The sequence below is a fragment of the Doryrhamphus excisus genome, linkage group LG11 (genome assembly GCF_037039965.1).
Source record: "Doryrhamphus excisus strain RoL-2023G ecotype Guam linkage group LG11, RoL_Dexc_Guam_v1.1, whole genome shotgun sequence".
NCBI lineage: Eukaryota > Metazoa > Chordata > Actinopteri > Syngnathiformes > Syngnathidae > Doryrhamphus > Doryrhamphus excisus.
Genome location: NC_136367.1, coordinates 17,175,174 through 17,190,447, shown reverse-complemented (window position 1 = coordinate 17,190,447; position 15,274 = coordinate 17,175,174). Strand labels below are relative to the sequence as shown.

Here is a 15,274-nt window from a genome sequence, read left to right as displayed (position 1 = left end):
TTGAAGGTTCAGAGTTGAGTTTTAGCTCGGTCCGGGTTACGGCCGCAACAGGGATTATTGAAACTGAAAAAAAGACTGTTGTTTTGGCGATCAAGTCTGTGTTTGTGCTTCTCATCGAACATTACAGTAACATTACTGACACCTAGTGACTATTGTAGACTACTACATCAACATTTTTTTTTTTTGGTCATATGAGCAGATTATGTGAATGTTCTTCATCTTATATGTTACAGTATATGTGACCTACTTGCAATAATTGTTAGTCCATTCAGCTAACAATTTAATCAACAATAAAACCGTATTTGTGAAACACACACAAATTAATTTGTCATCTTGGTTAATCAGATGTGTTGACACGGTGTAAACCAAATGTTGACATGATGTATTGTCACGCCAACATCCACGCGCATGCATCATCGTTATTGAATAGATCCGGTGGCAGCAACAATGTCGGCCAAGCAACCAAAGTCAATGACATTATGGCTATTTATGAGTTTTGATTCATTGTACAGAATTACCTTTTGGGAGCTCGTTGCTGCTGACGCCTACAGGAGTAGCTTTTTGGCAGTCATTACCATAATCATGTTAAGTGTTTGGCTCTGCCCTTGCGTTGTCATTCCGTACACTAATGCATGCACATTGTTGATGAGACGGTGACAGCCTCGCCCTTTGCAGGTGAGCATTCCGGGGCGGACTCACGAAAAAAAAATATGGCTCATCCTAGCATCAAATGGTAATGGTTTAATTCAGATTACAATTGAATGCATCACATAATCAGTTCCCAGTTCCACATGTCCAAAAGGAGTAGGAAGAAGCAAAGCTTATTAAATCCTACCCCTCCATCTGGTACTTTTACAATCAGTAATGGTTACATTTGTTCACTTCCTGCCTTTCTGATATAATTTTGTATTTTTTATTTATTGATTTATTTTATATTTTTATTGTATTTAATTTTTTAATTTTATTTATTTATTTTTTATTTTATTTTAGTGACACATACTGAAGTATGAGGTGATATGACCATATAATGACATAATGGGTACCATAGCAACCGTCAATATAGTGATATATATATCACATCATATATAACACATCTTTTGCTTCTTTGAGCTTTCTCTCCAGGGACAGTTCTTATTGTCAGTTCAATAATAATAATAGCTAATAATCATAGTTTAATACTTTGATTTTTTGCTTAGCTCTAATGGCGTGCAATAGAGTTTAACAAGGATACAAAATCGCTACAGTCAGATGAGGCACGGTCAGATGAGTGAAATAAACCCCTCCCTCTCTCCTTCTGGTACTTTTATAATCAGTAACTGTTACATTTGTTCACTTCCTGCCTTTCTAATATAATTAAAGTTTTTAATTTATTTATTTAAAAAATGTAAACAAAATTTTGTTTATTCTTTTAATTTTATTTAATTTTATTTTTGTTGTATTTTTATTTATTTTTTGTCATGTACTGATGCACGAGGTGATATGAGCATCCAATGACATAATGTGTACCATAGTAAGTGTCAATATAGTGATATATATAGCACATCATGACTGGTTCAAGACTCTTCATCCTTGTATTTAGCAAACATCAACTGCTTGTATCGTTTCTTGAATTGGGTCATCGTCGTGCATAGTTTGAGGTCCTTACTCAATGAAAAACAAATATAATATTTAAGCAGATTTTCACCTTGCTCGAACGCGCCCTTGTGCATGCAGTCTGTGTTCTATGTTGTGCGTTAGTGAGAAAATGCATCTATTGCGTCTGTCCACTGTCGGACAAGGGCGGCACCTTTTTGTCGGAGCCCACATATTACGTTTTCATTTCGCTGACACGAGACGTGCAACGTATCTGTAAGAGACGTCAGCACCTTAACCTCTGACCTCACGTAATGAAAAGTACAACTGTGGATGAATGTCAATCACTCCCTTGTATGTACATATACGTCAGAAAGGCAAGAGGGAGCAAAGGTTTTGTCGAGCACGTGTCCATTTAAAAAAAAAAAAAAAAAAAAAACCAATAGCGAGCTGCACCCCCCAGGGAGGATATCTGCTGTTTTATGACTTGCTTATATCTGAGTTAGCACAAACTTTGTAATAGAGCTCATAAAATTGCTTGAATGTACAGATTTTGTCACAGTGGGTAGCTTTAGCAGCAACGCTGATGATTGTACTTTATTGTTTTCATTTATAGTACTTGCGTACAGTTCTGTGTCTGCATGTTAAAATGGCACAAAAAAAAAATCATTTCATATAAACCGATCCCACCCACACCGGGATGAGGTTTGAGGTGGAATATAAATTGAAAATATAGATGATTGTAACAGTTTATGACAGCCTTCCGGCTTAATACAATTGACAGGGAAGCCATTTGAATGTATCTTGGCAATATAATCACATTTAATAGCAAAGTGTGAATAGTTGTTTCAGTTGCAAGCTTGCAAATCTAATAACAGTCTTAATATTCCGGGCCTGAGCATCGAGCAAATAGTGAGTCCATGCATGTCCCTGTCACTAAATTTGTGAAGAATTAGGATAGAATTCAAGTACAAGGTAATATTCACAAAGCACTTCTGGATTTGATGATGTAGTTTTAATTATATACAGTATGTATGCACAAAATACATATATGGAAATTATGAATAGATCTGACTTCTATCAATACTGTACAGATTGTGCGTAATAGAGGTGTCACAAGACACTATACGAGATTTTAACTTTACTTTTAACTCATTCAATGAAAGCGATTAGATGATTTTCACTGATCTTTCATGGCACACAGGATATTGTGTTTTATGACTATATAAACATGGAACCTACCAAAATACAAATTTCACTCCCGTCTTTCATCAGAGAAAAAAAAACTTTCTTCCTTTTTTCATTCTACAGTAATCAGCAATAGAACATTGGTAGTAAGTTTCAGGAAAATATCAGTTACCGACTAAAAATGGGGTGGGAAAAAACAGCTTTTTTGTCACTTTTGAGTATCTAAACTACTATCTAAACATCAACAAAAGGTAGTTGTTTTGCATCAAAATTAATTATAATAATAATTATATTAATACTATTGACAGGAGCACATAAATATTCAGTATACAGACTAAATTAAACATTCATTTTAATAGGAATAATTTTTCAATAAAAAATAATTGTTAATAAACAAACTATATTTAGTAACCATGTCCAATAATTTCCGGTACCGATAATTATCGGCCTGATATCAGCAAAAAAAAAAAAAAAATGCAATATCGGTTGACCCGATCATGAAAAGTGATATTAAAAAAAATGCTATTTGCAAAACATATGTGTTCATTCCATCACATATGTTACACATATTGGTATTGGTATTGGCTGATATCGGTATCGGAAATTGAAATATCAGCATATAGGTTTTCAGCAAAAAAGCCGATATCGGACATCCCTAATATTTACTACATGCAAACTAAATGTAGTAGTATGTATAATTATAATGTATAATTGGTACATATGAAAACAAGTAAACATACGCGACCATTCAACTTTTGCCCGCCGTTTTAATTTCTCTTGAATTTCCCTTCAGCACAAAATAATTGAATAAATAAACGCCACAAATCACTGCTGCATGCTTATTTCCTGTGTAATGGCGAAGACATCAGCTGTGCTTCACCTTCAGATGCCACTCAACCTTATTAAAGGGAAACACCCCAAATCCTGGCATGAAGACATATTTCAATCTGTAACATTCGGACTTAGTAAATCTCACTTATTCCAGTGGCGCCACACGGCTGAATTAATACCGCAAAGCCACACAGTCTACGCAGACAATGGCCGCTAAGGTCACCGTGGGGCGAGGAGAGAGTGGGTCCCATGAGGTGGACTAAGAGGGATTTTCATTGCAACCTATAATGACAGCACAGGCAATATAAACCAGCCAATGGGTTGAGGTGACAGTAACGATCGTTTGAGGTTCATTGTATCAAAAGTGACCTTTTTGACCTCCGGGTTTCCGTGGTAACACATTGTCCCTTCAGGGGTGATAGCTGGCGATTGACATCAGCAGAGAACGACCCTAATCCCATGACCTAGGGCAGATATTTGTCTTAGATAACGTTATTGTATTGTATTAAGTGTCTTTTATCATCTCCTTTGTCACACCACTTGACTGTAGCAATGTTGTATATATATGTCATTTGTATATATATATACATATCCATACATATAACCAGTTTTACCCTTTGCGTAGTCTGCAGCTTCTCTACATGGAAACCAGTGCAGCATTTTCTGCTGATATCAGTACAGCACAGTGCGTTTGTTGGATGCATCTATCCCCTGTCACACCCTTAATGCCGTGTGGCTCAGCATGCATGGAAAAGAAATCACCTCCCATGCGGCTCCTGTCCTCTAATTGAAAAATGCTACGGCATACTGGGAGTGCAAAAGAGACGTATAGGATGAATCCATTCCAGACACCCAAAAATATTAACAAAAATACATTTTACAGAGAATAATTATGGTAATGGTAATGGTTTAATTTCATTTGAACATGCATCAGATTACAATTGAATGCATCCCATAATCAGTTCCCAGTTCCACATGTCCAAAAGGAGTAGGAAGAAGCAAAGCTTATTAAATCCTACCCCTCCATCTGGTACTTTTACAATCAGTAACTGTTACATTTGTTCACTTCCTGCTTTCCATAATACAGTTTAATGTTTTTTTTTTTTAATAATGTACCTCAGCGCACAGACCTCACAGCGAGGAGACCAGGGTTCAATTCCACCCTCGGCCATCTCTATGTGGAGTTTGCATGTTCTTCCCGTGCATGCGTGGGTTTTCTCCGGGTACTCCGGTTTCCTCCCACATTCCTAAAACATGCTAGGTTAATTGACAACTCCAAATTGTCCATAGGTATGAATGTGAGTGTGAATGGTTGTTTGTCTGTATGTGTCCTGTGATTGGCTGGCGACCAGTTCAGGGTGTGCCCCGCCTCTCGCCCAGAGACAGCTGGGATGGGCTCCAGCACCCCCCGCGACCCTCGTGAGGAAAAGCGGTAGAAAATGAATGAATGAATAATGTACCTCGTACCGAAGTACGAGGTGATATGACCATCCAATGACATAATGTGTACCATAGTAAGTGTCAATATAGTGATATATATAGCACATCATGACTGGTTCAAGACTCTTCATCCTTGTATTTAGCAAACATCAACTGCTTGTATTGTTTCTTGAATTGGCTCATCGTTGTGCATTGTTTGATTTCCTTACTCAATTATTTTACATTATAGTTTTACATGCAGGAAACAATTTAAAAAAATGTCTAAATGCCAAATGGATGGGACTTAAGGTTAATGCGGACATCCCGTATGTCCTGGTGAGATAGAATTCTATTGTGTTTATCAAAATACTGATTTAGCTTTCTTTGGCCCCATGGTGGGTTATTAAGCAGTCACACTCAATGGAAAATGCACAGTGAGTCTGCAAACATATTCTTTCAATGTGAATGTGAATGGTTGTTTGTCGAAATGTGCCCTGTGATTGGCTGGCGACCAGTCCAGGGTGTACCCCGCCTCTCTATTGAACTCAGCTGGGATAGGCTCCAGCATAGCCGCTACTCTAGTTGAGGATAAGTGGCATAGAAAATGTATGTATGGATGGATTGTGTTAGGAACCCAGATACCCAACTCCGCACAAAGATGCTTTTGTTGTCCTCCTGTTAGCATCCCCAAGTAGCACACAAAAGTCTGAGGTCTTCTTTTAGACAAAGTACCCTATGAGGACTAGAAGAAACCCACACGACATAGATAAGTAATTCCGCCTGCAACTACGTTGCATTATTGATAGAATGGAGATACGGTAAATAGAAACGACTAGTGTGAGCCACTTAAACATTCCATTCCCACTGTAACGCAACTCTCCGCTCCAAGCATACACGATAATTTCTACAAATAAAGGCCTGCTACCTCAGCTAGATGTAGATGCCCGGGACTTGCTGCAGTTGAATAATAATAAACACCCATGGCTCCTATATTTGACGGGATACGCTATTAATTATTGGAATACTGATCTCTCATTTCCGGTTTGTCGTCATTAGAATGGCTTCTAAGAACATAATGAGACCTAGTGTTGATGTATTCTCTGCGGAAGGACTGGGTGGAGTGGGAGGGGTGTCGTGAATGATCAGAGACCACCGTATTATCTACAAGTTAGATGATTTCGGCCCAGTGACAAGAGAATGACTGCGTATATTAACACAGTACATAATAAACAATATGCGAACACACACACACACACACACACACGCCGTCATCTCATCATTCACTCGTATCTGCACACACAGGCAGCATGATAAAAGATGCATTGTCAGAAAAAGTTGGAAACCCCCCCGCCACCCCCCCTCCTCCCTGTGATATGTTTTCCTTCTCGTGCGTATGAGGATCATTGTTTTGCGTCTCTGACACAAATTTATGAACGTGTTATTCCTACCAGTGAATAGAACTGATTTATTTATCAGATGTTTGTGCTGATACTGTTCAAAATGACCTTAACTTTGTGACATACATTTTCAAGGTCAGTTCATCTTGCAGCCACGAAGAGTAAAGTAAAGTCATGAAAAGCGTCATTAGAGCCGAATGATTACTTCAGCTGTATTCAGTTACATAACTCCAACAATGATCTTCCACCCACCCATTGGCCTTCAGTCTAAATGAGTGGAAGCTTTGCCAAAGACGTGTGTTTCACTCGCAGTAGTATCAGCATCCTCCCAGTCTCCCCTGGCTCCAAAAATACGAAAACAGTTCCCGGAAGAGTGAATTCTGCAGCCACCCCTCCCCTTCTGTTACGGCTATGTTTTTGCAAAATTAGAAATTAGTGAAGTGAATCTAACGTAAAGACCAGGGTTCAATTCCACCCTCGGCCATCTCTGTGTGGAGTTTGCATGTTCTCCCCGTGTATGCGTGGGTTTTCTCCGGGTACTCCGGTTTCCTCCCACATTCCAAAAACATGCTAGGTTAATTGGCGACTCCAAATTGTCCATAGGTATGAATGTGAGTGTGAATGGTTGTTTGTCTATATGTGCCCTGTGATTGGCTGGCGACCAGTCCAGGGTGTACCCTGCCTCACGCCCGAAGACAGCTGGATAGGCTCCAGCACGCCTCGCGACCCTTGTGAGGAAAAGCGGTAGAAAATGAATGAATGAATGAATCTAACGTATTATGTACACATACAGGGCCTCATGCGACTAAGATTCATTTATCATTCATTCATTCATTTTCTACCGCTTTTCCTCACAAGGGTCACGGGGGGTGCTAGAGCCTATCCCAGCTGTCTTCGGTACTGGTGGCCAGCCAATCACAGGGCACATATAGACAAACAACCATTCACACTCACATTCATACCTATGGACAATTTGGAGTCGCCAATTAACCTAGCATGTTTTTGGAATGTGGGAGGAAACCAGAGTAAACCCACGCATGCACGGGGAGAACATGCAAACTCCACACAGAGATGGCCAAGGGTGGAATTGAACCCTGGTCTCCTAGCTGTGAGGTCTGCGCGCTAACCACTTGACCGCCGTGCCGCCCCAACTGTTAACCTAGCATGTTTTTGGAATGTGGGAGGGAACCGGAGTAAACCCACGCATGCACGGGGAGAACATGCAAATTCCACACAGAGATGGCCGGTAAGGTAATTACATTTTTTTTTTTTAAATCAAGGTAATTAAAATGCCAAACAATGAGACTGACTCAAAAGTAGTAAAACATGTGACTCACAATGTGAGGCCACCATTGGTGCTCAGTTATCTATGACACCAAAAGCCAATGCTTGTTATTTTTAATGCGCTATTGTGCTTCATTTGCCACATGGTAGCTTTTTACATAGGGCATCTTGAGAATTTTTGATTTGGAAGCAGTAAATCATTGTTTTTACAGCGCAGCTCGGAGGATTGTCTTTGAGCTAATACTGCAAAAGAATAACAAATGCGTCTGTTATCAGAGGCTGACCTACTCTCTGGGCTTCAGGCTAATTAATGGCAGTGTGGCAGCTATTGTGTCGTAGATGTGGCCTTTTACTACAGAGTATTTTTTTGTGTATGCGTGTGTGATGGAGCAACGGTGCCACATTTTCTTGGTACACCATGGCCCATTTCTTGGAAGAAAAAAAACCACAAACAGTACTACCATTTCCAGCATGTACCCAGCAAGATAAAGTTTCTTTATTGAACGTCTGTGCGGACACAAACAACAAAAACAAAGTCATGACAGTCACACGGTAGCATATGAATGTTTTTAATACTCTATTGCATCTTCCAAAGAACAACAACAGCAACCCGGGTCACTGTCATTGATTAGCTGTAAGGTGTCCAGTAGGGAATTCAACCTTTATTTGGTGCCTCGTGACAAAGTGCTGACCTTCATGCTGCACCTTTTTTACTGCTGCATGAGCATGTATGTGCATAAAAGCAAAGGCACTCGGCAGAGGGGTTGTTGGGGCAGACCCTGGCTTTAATTTGCTGTATGATTTATTTTATCTCAGGATTTATTTCATCAAGAAAATATAACTTTTAACGAGAACTACTACTACATTTTGTATTTTAGACCCGTACTGGTATTTGTGTTGTATATTTCCTAGCTACATTTTAGTGTTAAGTTGCTGTGTGATGATTTTAGCCTAATATCATATTGTGTAATGACCTTCTGCGGTTTAATTTGCTGTATGACTTACTTTATCTCTGGATTTATTTCACCAAGAAAATATAACTTTTAACGAGAACTACTACTACATTTTATATTTTAGACCCGTACTGGTATTTGTGTTGTATATTTCTTAGCTACATTTTAGTGTTAAGTTGCTGTGTGATGATTTTAGCCTAATATCATATTGTGTAATGACCTTCTGCGGTTTAATTTGCTGTATGACTTACTTTATCTCTGGATTTATTTCACCAAGAAAATATAACTTTTAACGAGAACTACTACTACATTTTATATTTTAGACCCGTACTGGTATTTGTGTTGTATATTTCTTAGCAACATTTTAGTGTTAAGTTGCTGTGTGATGATTTTAGCCTAATATCATATTGAGTAATGACCTCCGCAGTTTAAATTGCTGTATGACTTATTTTATCTCAGTATGTATTTTACCAAGAAAATATAACTTTTAACGAAAACTACTACTACTACATTTTGTATTTTAGATCCGTACTGGTATGTGTGTTGTATATTTCCGAGCTACATTTTGAGTGTTAAGTTGCTGTGTGATGATTTTAGCCTAATATCATATTGAGTGATGATTTCCAATGAATCCACAGCAAACTGTCATCTTTATCACAGCTAAACCAGCAGCAACACAGAATACGTGCAAAACTTTTGCAACATTTAACAGTACTTATAAGTGCCTACAGAAATTCATCACAGCTAAAACAACTATGGCGATGTGAGAGTACGATTATAACAGTGATTGCTAGTTAATCCTAGCAAGAGTTGTGTATTAACTTAATTAACGTGTGCGAGTATACCATGTAGGAATTTTAGTTTGGAGCACTGCTGTTGGTGTGTTAAGGACAGTAATAAAGTTTGTATTAATTTATCAAAAGATGCACCGATAACTACTTTTCGCTCCAGTTACTACCGTTTACATGATATAGAATTTTTGTACGCATCCCTACTTAGCAACTGTAGTTCCTTGCCATACAATCCTTAAAATCTTTCTGCACTCAGGTTCTAATAAAGTCTCCTGTCCTGTTCTATCCTCAGGTTGGAAATCTCCTAATCAGAATATAAACCCTGAGGCAAAACACACTTGTCTCACTAAACCGCTGCACTCAGAAATCAATAAAACATGTCAATAATGAGCCGATCCATTACAGCAGTCAAAGGCGTTGCCATCCAATTACAAAGGTGTTCGGGTCACTTTAAAAAGTCAAAGACCCCCTATACCTGATTGTCCTATCACATAAATCAGCGCCTGAGCTTAATGCACTGCAGCTAGTTTGCATAAGGGCTTGATTAAGTGCCCCCCTAATCTCCTGTATTAATCAAAATGATTAAAAAAGCCAGCAATAAGACGCTACGACGGAGCACAGGCAAGAATGTGCTTTCCAGTAATCAGGAGCATTAAAGTGTGATGTCACACTCAGTGGGGAATAAAAAACACTCTGCATATCCATTCGGTCCGGCAGCCAAGCGCTGGCAAAGCAGGTGTTATGGATTGTCTCAGCTCTGGGAACAAGTCGCTGACCCCTTTCCCTGATCCTTTTCCTGTTTGGGAGCGGCGATACAGTTTCGTTTATTCCGTGCCACAACAGCATGTTTTTTTTCCTCATATCAACATTCTCTTTCTCTATTTCAGTCATGTCATGTTCCAGGTGGAGTGACACAGCCAGCCATCGGTGGGGGGGGGGGGCTCCAGGAAATTTGTGTCCTCTCTCCGAAAAAAACATGTTTTGACCGTCTGTGACACATCTGGAGGGATATTTACTCCTGCAGCCATTCTTTTCGGCGACCGTATGACACAATACGCTTGACAGGATCTATTTGCACACCCTGCAAAAGCAAAACACATTTTGGACAAACGAGAGCAAAAAGGTCAGCTATAGCGGCTGTGAATAGAAGAGAAGAACAAAAAAAACAGATTAGAGCTATCTTTAGGCATCCATTAAAGAAACAAAAGGCTACTTTGTGACAGCTATAAATGTGCCACTAGTGACACATAATGTATAAACAAGTCCTGACTTAATACAATGCACTGAGTCGCGACTAAACAACTGAGTCACGTACTGTGCAGCAGATTCAGCATCCTATTTACATCTTATACATGTCTGCAGTACAGTTGACAGCTGGGATAGGCTCCAGCATACCTGTACTGTTGCATATAAGCGGCATAGAAAATGTACGGATGGCTTTTCCTCTCTATGGAAGAGCGGCAGCAACAAGCACCTCGCATGGAGGTGGAGGACTGCAGCGCATGTGACATTTCTCACACGAGGGGTGGACCGGTGGCCAGCCAATCACAGGGCACGAATAGACAAACAACCATTCACACTCACATTCATACCTATGGACAATTTGGAGTCGCTAATTAACCTAGCATGTTTTTGGAATGTGGGAGGAAACCGGAGTACCCGGAGAAAATTCATGCATGCAAGGGGAGAACATGCAAACTCCATACAGAGATGGCTGAGGGTGGAATTGAACTCGGGTCTCCTAGCAGTGAGGCCAACCACTAACCACTTGTCCACCGTGCAGCCTGTACAAATTAAAAAAATGTTAAAAACAATTGGAAACATAAAGAAAATACATTTAAAACACATTTCAGTGGATATATATTCATATTTATTTTATGTTATTGGTTGTTTTTCCATCACTATCTAACTGATATTGACGTGTTTTCTTTAATGGGATGAAAAAAAAAGATGGCCACACAATGAAGTGATGACAATATGCCGCCTTCCCCATCACCTCTTTATGAGTGATTGAGCTTAAGTTAAGCCCTCCTGCACCATCTGGAATGGCAGTTTTGTGCCGGGGTTATTGTTTGGGTCTAGATGCTCTCCATCCATCAGGTCCAAAGCCCAATACAGCTGAGCTCATTCTTCCAGTGTCCCCCGCTGCGTGGAGGCTGTACACTTCATCTCCTCTGTTTAAGACCCCACAGGTCCGTTGCATAGATTGACCTTCAAGAGCGTTAAAGAAAAGAAAGAATGAGGTGAGATATTCCCAGCCCAATGCGGGGGTGTCAAACCAGAGCCGGGGGGGCTGTCAAATTAAAACCCCCCAAGTGGGCCGCCATGCCAGCCTTACCGGAGTTGCACAAGGTGTTCCTGTCCTTGAAAGCCCGCCATGAGTCCCACATTGAAGCTGGGCATTTTTTTTTTGTCTGTTCCTCGACTGATCAGGCATCGCACAGCATCAATCAGTCATCTCTGAGAAAGGTTACCTAAGGGGTTAACGCTGCCAACCTTTCCCATCTGTTGCTAAGGAAGTACAGCCTGTTGTGCAGGAAACGGGGAGATCAGTTTCCTGTTATGAAGAGAGGCTTTTAAAGGGTTGCGCTCCACTCAATCGGGCAACAGATGCCGGGCCAGAAAGCACAGCCAATAGCAAAAGATTTGGCGTCGGAGAGAAACTGTTTTTGGAAAACTGTTTTTAGGAACCCTTTTATGCAATTCTGGCGCAGGAAACAATACATGGGCAAGGGAATAATCTATGTTTGATACTGGAATATATCGGACAAAGTATATTCAGAAAGCGTCTCTTGTTATGCATCAACCACAGTGATTAAATGGCATTAAATGCCCTGAAAATATAATTATTTTCTCAGTGGGGCACAGTCATAACGGACAAAACTAAACTTATGAAAGCATAAATCCTCAAAAATGTATTAGTATGCTTCAAATTAAACATTCAAAGATAAATAAAAGGTATCTCCAAGCAACTAGCATACACAGTATGTCTATATAAAATTGCATAACAAATAATATGATGGATTAGTGGTTAGCGCGCAGAACTCACACCTCAGAGACCAGGGTTCAATTCCACCCTCGGCCATCTCTGTGTGGAGTTTGCATGTTCTCCTCGTGCATGTGTGGGTTTTCTCCGGGTACTCCAGTTTACTCCCACATTCCAAAAACATCACTGCAGGGGCAAAACAGAAGTTACCACTTCCACACAGCATGAGAGGCAAATCATCAAACCCATTATAACTTGTCTTTTTTTACCTGTAATGCTTCATAGTCAATTATTTAAAAAAAAAAGTGATGTACCAAAGGAAACTCCACACAGAGATGGCCGAGGGTGGAATTGAACTAGGGTTTCCTAGCTGTGAGGCCTGCACACTAACCGCTAAGCACCGTGCAGCCGGTAAAAATCCAATACCAAGTAAATACAGGGCCAGTATCGCTGATAACAATACCAGTACCGGTACCAATTTTTCAAGATTATTTAATGATTTCGAGGTTGAGTGGTTATCACGCAGGCCTCACAGCTCAGAGACCAAGGTTCAATTCCACTCTCAATCATCTTTTGCATGTTCTCCCGTGCATGCGTGGGTTTTCTCCGGGTACTCCGGTTTCCTCCCACATTCCAAAACCATGCTAGGTTAATTAACGACTCCAAATTGTCCATAGGTATGAATGTGAGTGTGAATGGTTGTCTGTCTCTTTGTGCCCTGTGATTGGCTGGCCACCAGTCCAGGGTGTACCCCACCTCTCGCCTGAAGACAGCTGGGATAGGCTCCAGCACCCCCCACAACCATTGTGAGGATAAGCGGTAGAAAATGAATGACACAACAAAAAGGATTTCTTAAGATAAAAATTGAACAGGACTAAAAATCTTGACCACACTTTTCTTGGTATCAATACTATCGTTATTTGTATCGATCCTCCCACTTCTATCGCTTACTTTAATATTGTCAGGATACACGGTGTGTAAGTTATGTCAATCGTGTAAACATAGCACGTTTTTAAGACGTTGCAAACGCAGTACAGAAATCGAACGTACACGCAAGGCAGGTCTGGAAGTCCTGCCCCAGGAAGCCAAGCAGCACCTCCCGTTAGCACACCGCCGTTCACTCCAGAGGAGCATCAGTAGAGGACGTACACTAGCGCTCCTCACACGGAGGCGCATCATCATCATCTTCTCGTACAAATCCACACGATTTGTTCCGTGACTCCGCTTTTGCAAGCTGATTTTAACAGCTTTGTTTCTCTTTTTGTTTTACATTGAATCCGGATTAACTTTTGTGGAAGAGACGTTGGCGAAAAAATGAGCGTAACTCTCCGTTCCCGTGGATGATGATGATGTCCCACGATGAACACAGGTTGGTTGCAAATATTACAAATATTTACTATATGACTGTTTTATTTCGTTTTTTTTGGATGCAGCGATTTGATTTACAACATCCCGATTAGTGGGATTGGGGACGGATTATTAAATGAAAACACTTTTCCAATTCAGATGTAAGCAATGTTTGCATTAACTGTACTTGACTTGTAGTAAAACGTTGGAATTTAAAAGTACATTTTAAACTCTGTATTCTTATACAAATATTACATGTTATATTAAATATTTTTATTAAATAGCAAACGTTAGCTAACATGTGCCAAGACTTGAATAGTAGTAGTAGTGGTTTACTACACAGGTAGGATTTCTCACTGTGGACATTGTATGCAATCATATCCTGTGTTTGAGTCCCAGACTCTGCAGCATACTTTTGATTTTTCAAACATTTATTTAAATTAAATTCTTGTTGCATAATGCATATCCTGTTGTTTGCAAGTCGGGTGCTTTGTCAGCCCGGGGACCCTTGTTTTCCTTCTGTTTTATTGTTCTTTGACACAGCCTTTTCAGCAAATATGTGTGTATGTGTGTGTGTATATCTATTTGTGAGTGTTTGTGTGTGCCTGCAGTGGAAGAATGACAAGAAGGAAGTCCATTTGTGTGGTGAAAAATGTGTACTCTTAGAGGTACACGGGCTGCTGCCGATGTACATCCTCCGTGGATTCCTTTAAAATGATATACACAGATATATATACATTATGAAACTTCAAAATAAAGTCAAATAAGTGGCATTTCAGCTTTTAATAGAAAGTAAAGAGACACAGTGTCTAATAGGATGTGCGTCAGGGCAGGTGCTCAATAACAGGAAGTGACAAGGCGTGTGCACACTTTGTTAGGAATGGGTGTACTTCATGACACTTGTAAACTTCATCAACTTCACAGAAATCTGCATTAGAATAACTCAATTATAAGGAAATGAAATGGTAATTGTTTTATTTCATTTTGAACATGCATCAGATTACAATTGAATGCATCACATAATCAGTTCCCAGTTCCACATGTCCAAAAGGAGTAGGAAGAAGCAAAGCTTATTAAATCCTACCCCTCCATCTGGTACTTTTACAATCAGTAACTGTTACATTTGTTCACTTCCTGCTTTCCATAATACCATTTAAGGTTTTTTTTTTTGTTGTTGTTTTTTAATAATGCACCTCGTACTGAAGTAGAATGAAGAAATATCTTACTTTTTATTTTTCTACACAAAATAAGATGAAAAATAAATCAACAAATCAAGAATAAAGAAAATTAATCAATCAGTAATGAATAAATATAATAATAACAATAAAACGGCAAATAATAAAAACTTAAGAAATTACATAGTTAGTGGGTAGACAAATTATTTTTTTTCAGATTAAAAATAACAAAGCATTATTAGAGCCCTGTAGACTTGACAAAACACGACTATAGTCACATTTAAACTCTTTTTTATTTACAACATATTGCGCAACAGCAGGGTCTTGAGAC

The 15,274-nt window shown here is 39.6% G+C and overlaps 1 protein-coding gene across 3 annotated transcripts in view; it reads left to right on the top strand.

The window, feature by feature from the left end:
- The window catches only part of fgd5a (FYVE, RhoGEF and PH domain containing 5a), a 69,361-nt gene that overhangs the window by 13,628 nt on the left and 40,459 nt on the right, over nucleotides 1-15,274 (top strand). For 2 of the 3 annotated variants that reach the window (XM_058068752.2, XM_078794871.1), the window contains exon 1: nucleotides 13,437-13,790. In XM_058068752.2, coding sequence (XP_057924735.2) covers nucleotides 13,781-13,790 — 10 coding nt within the window. In that variant the 5' untranslated portion in view covers nucleotides 13,437-13,780. Of the gene's footprint in view, nucleotides 1-13,436; nucleotides 13,791-15,274 lie in introns of those variants that run through there. The other variant, XM_058068737.2, reaches the window with a different exon arrangement.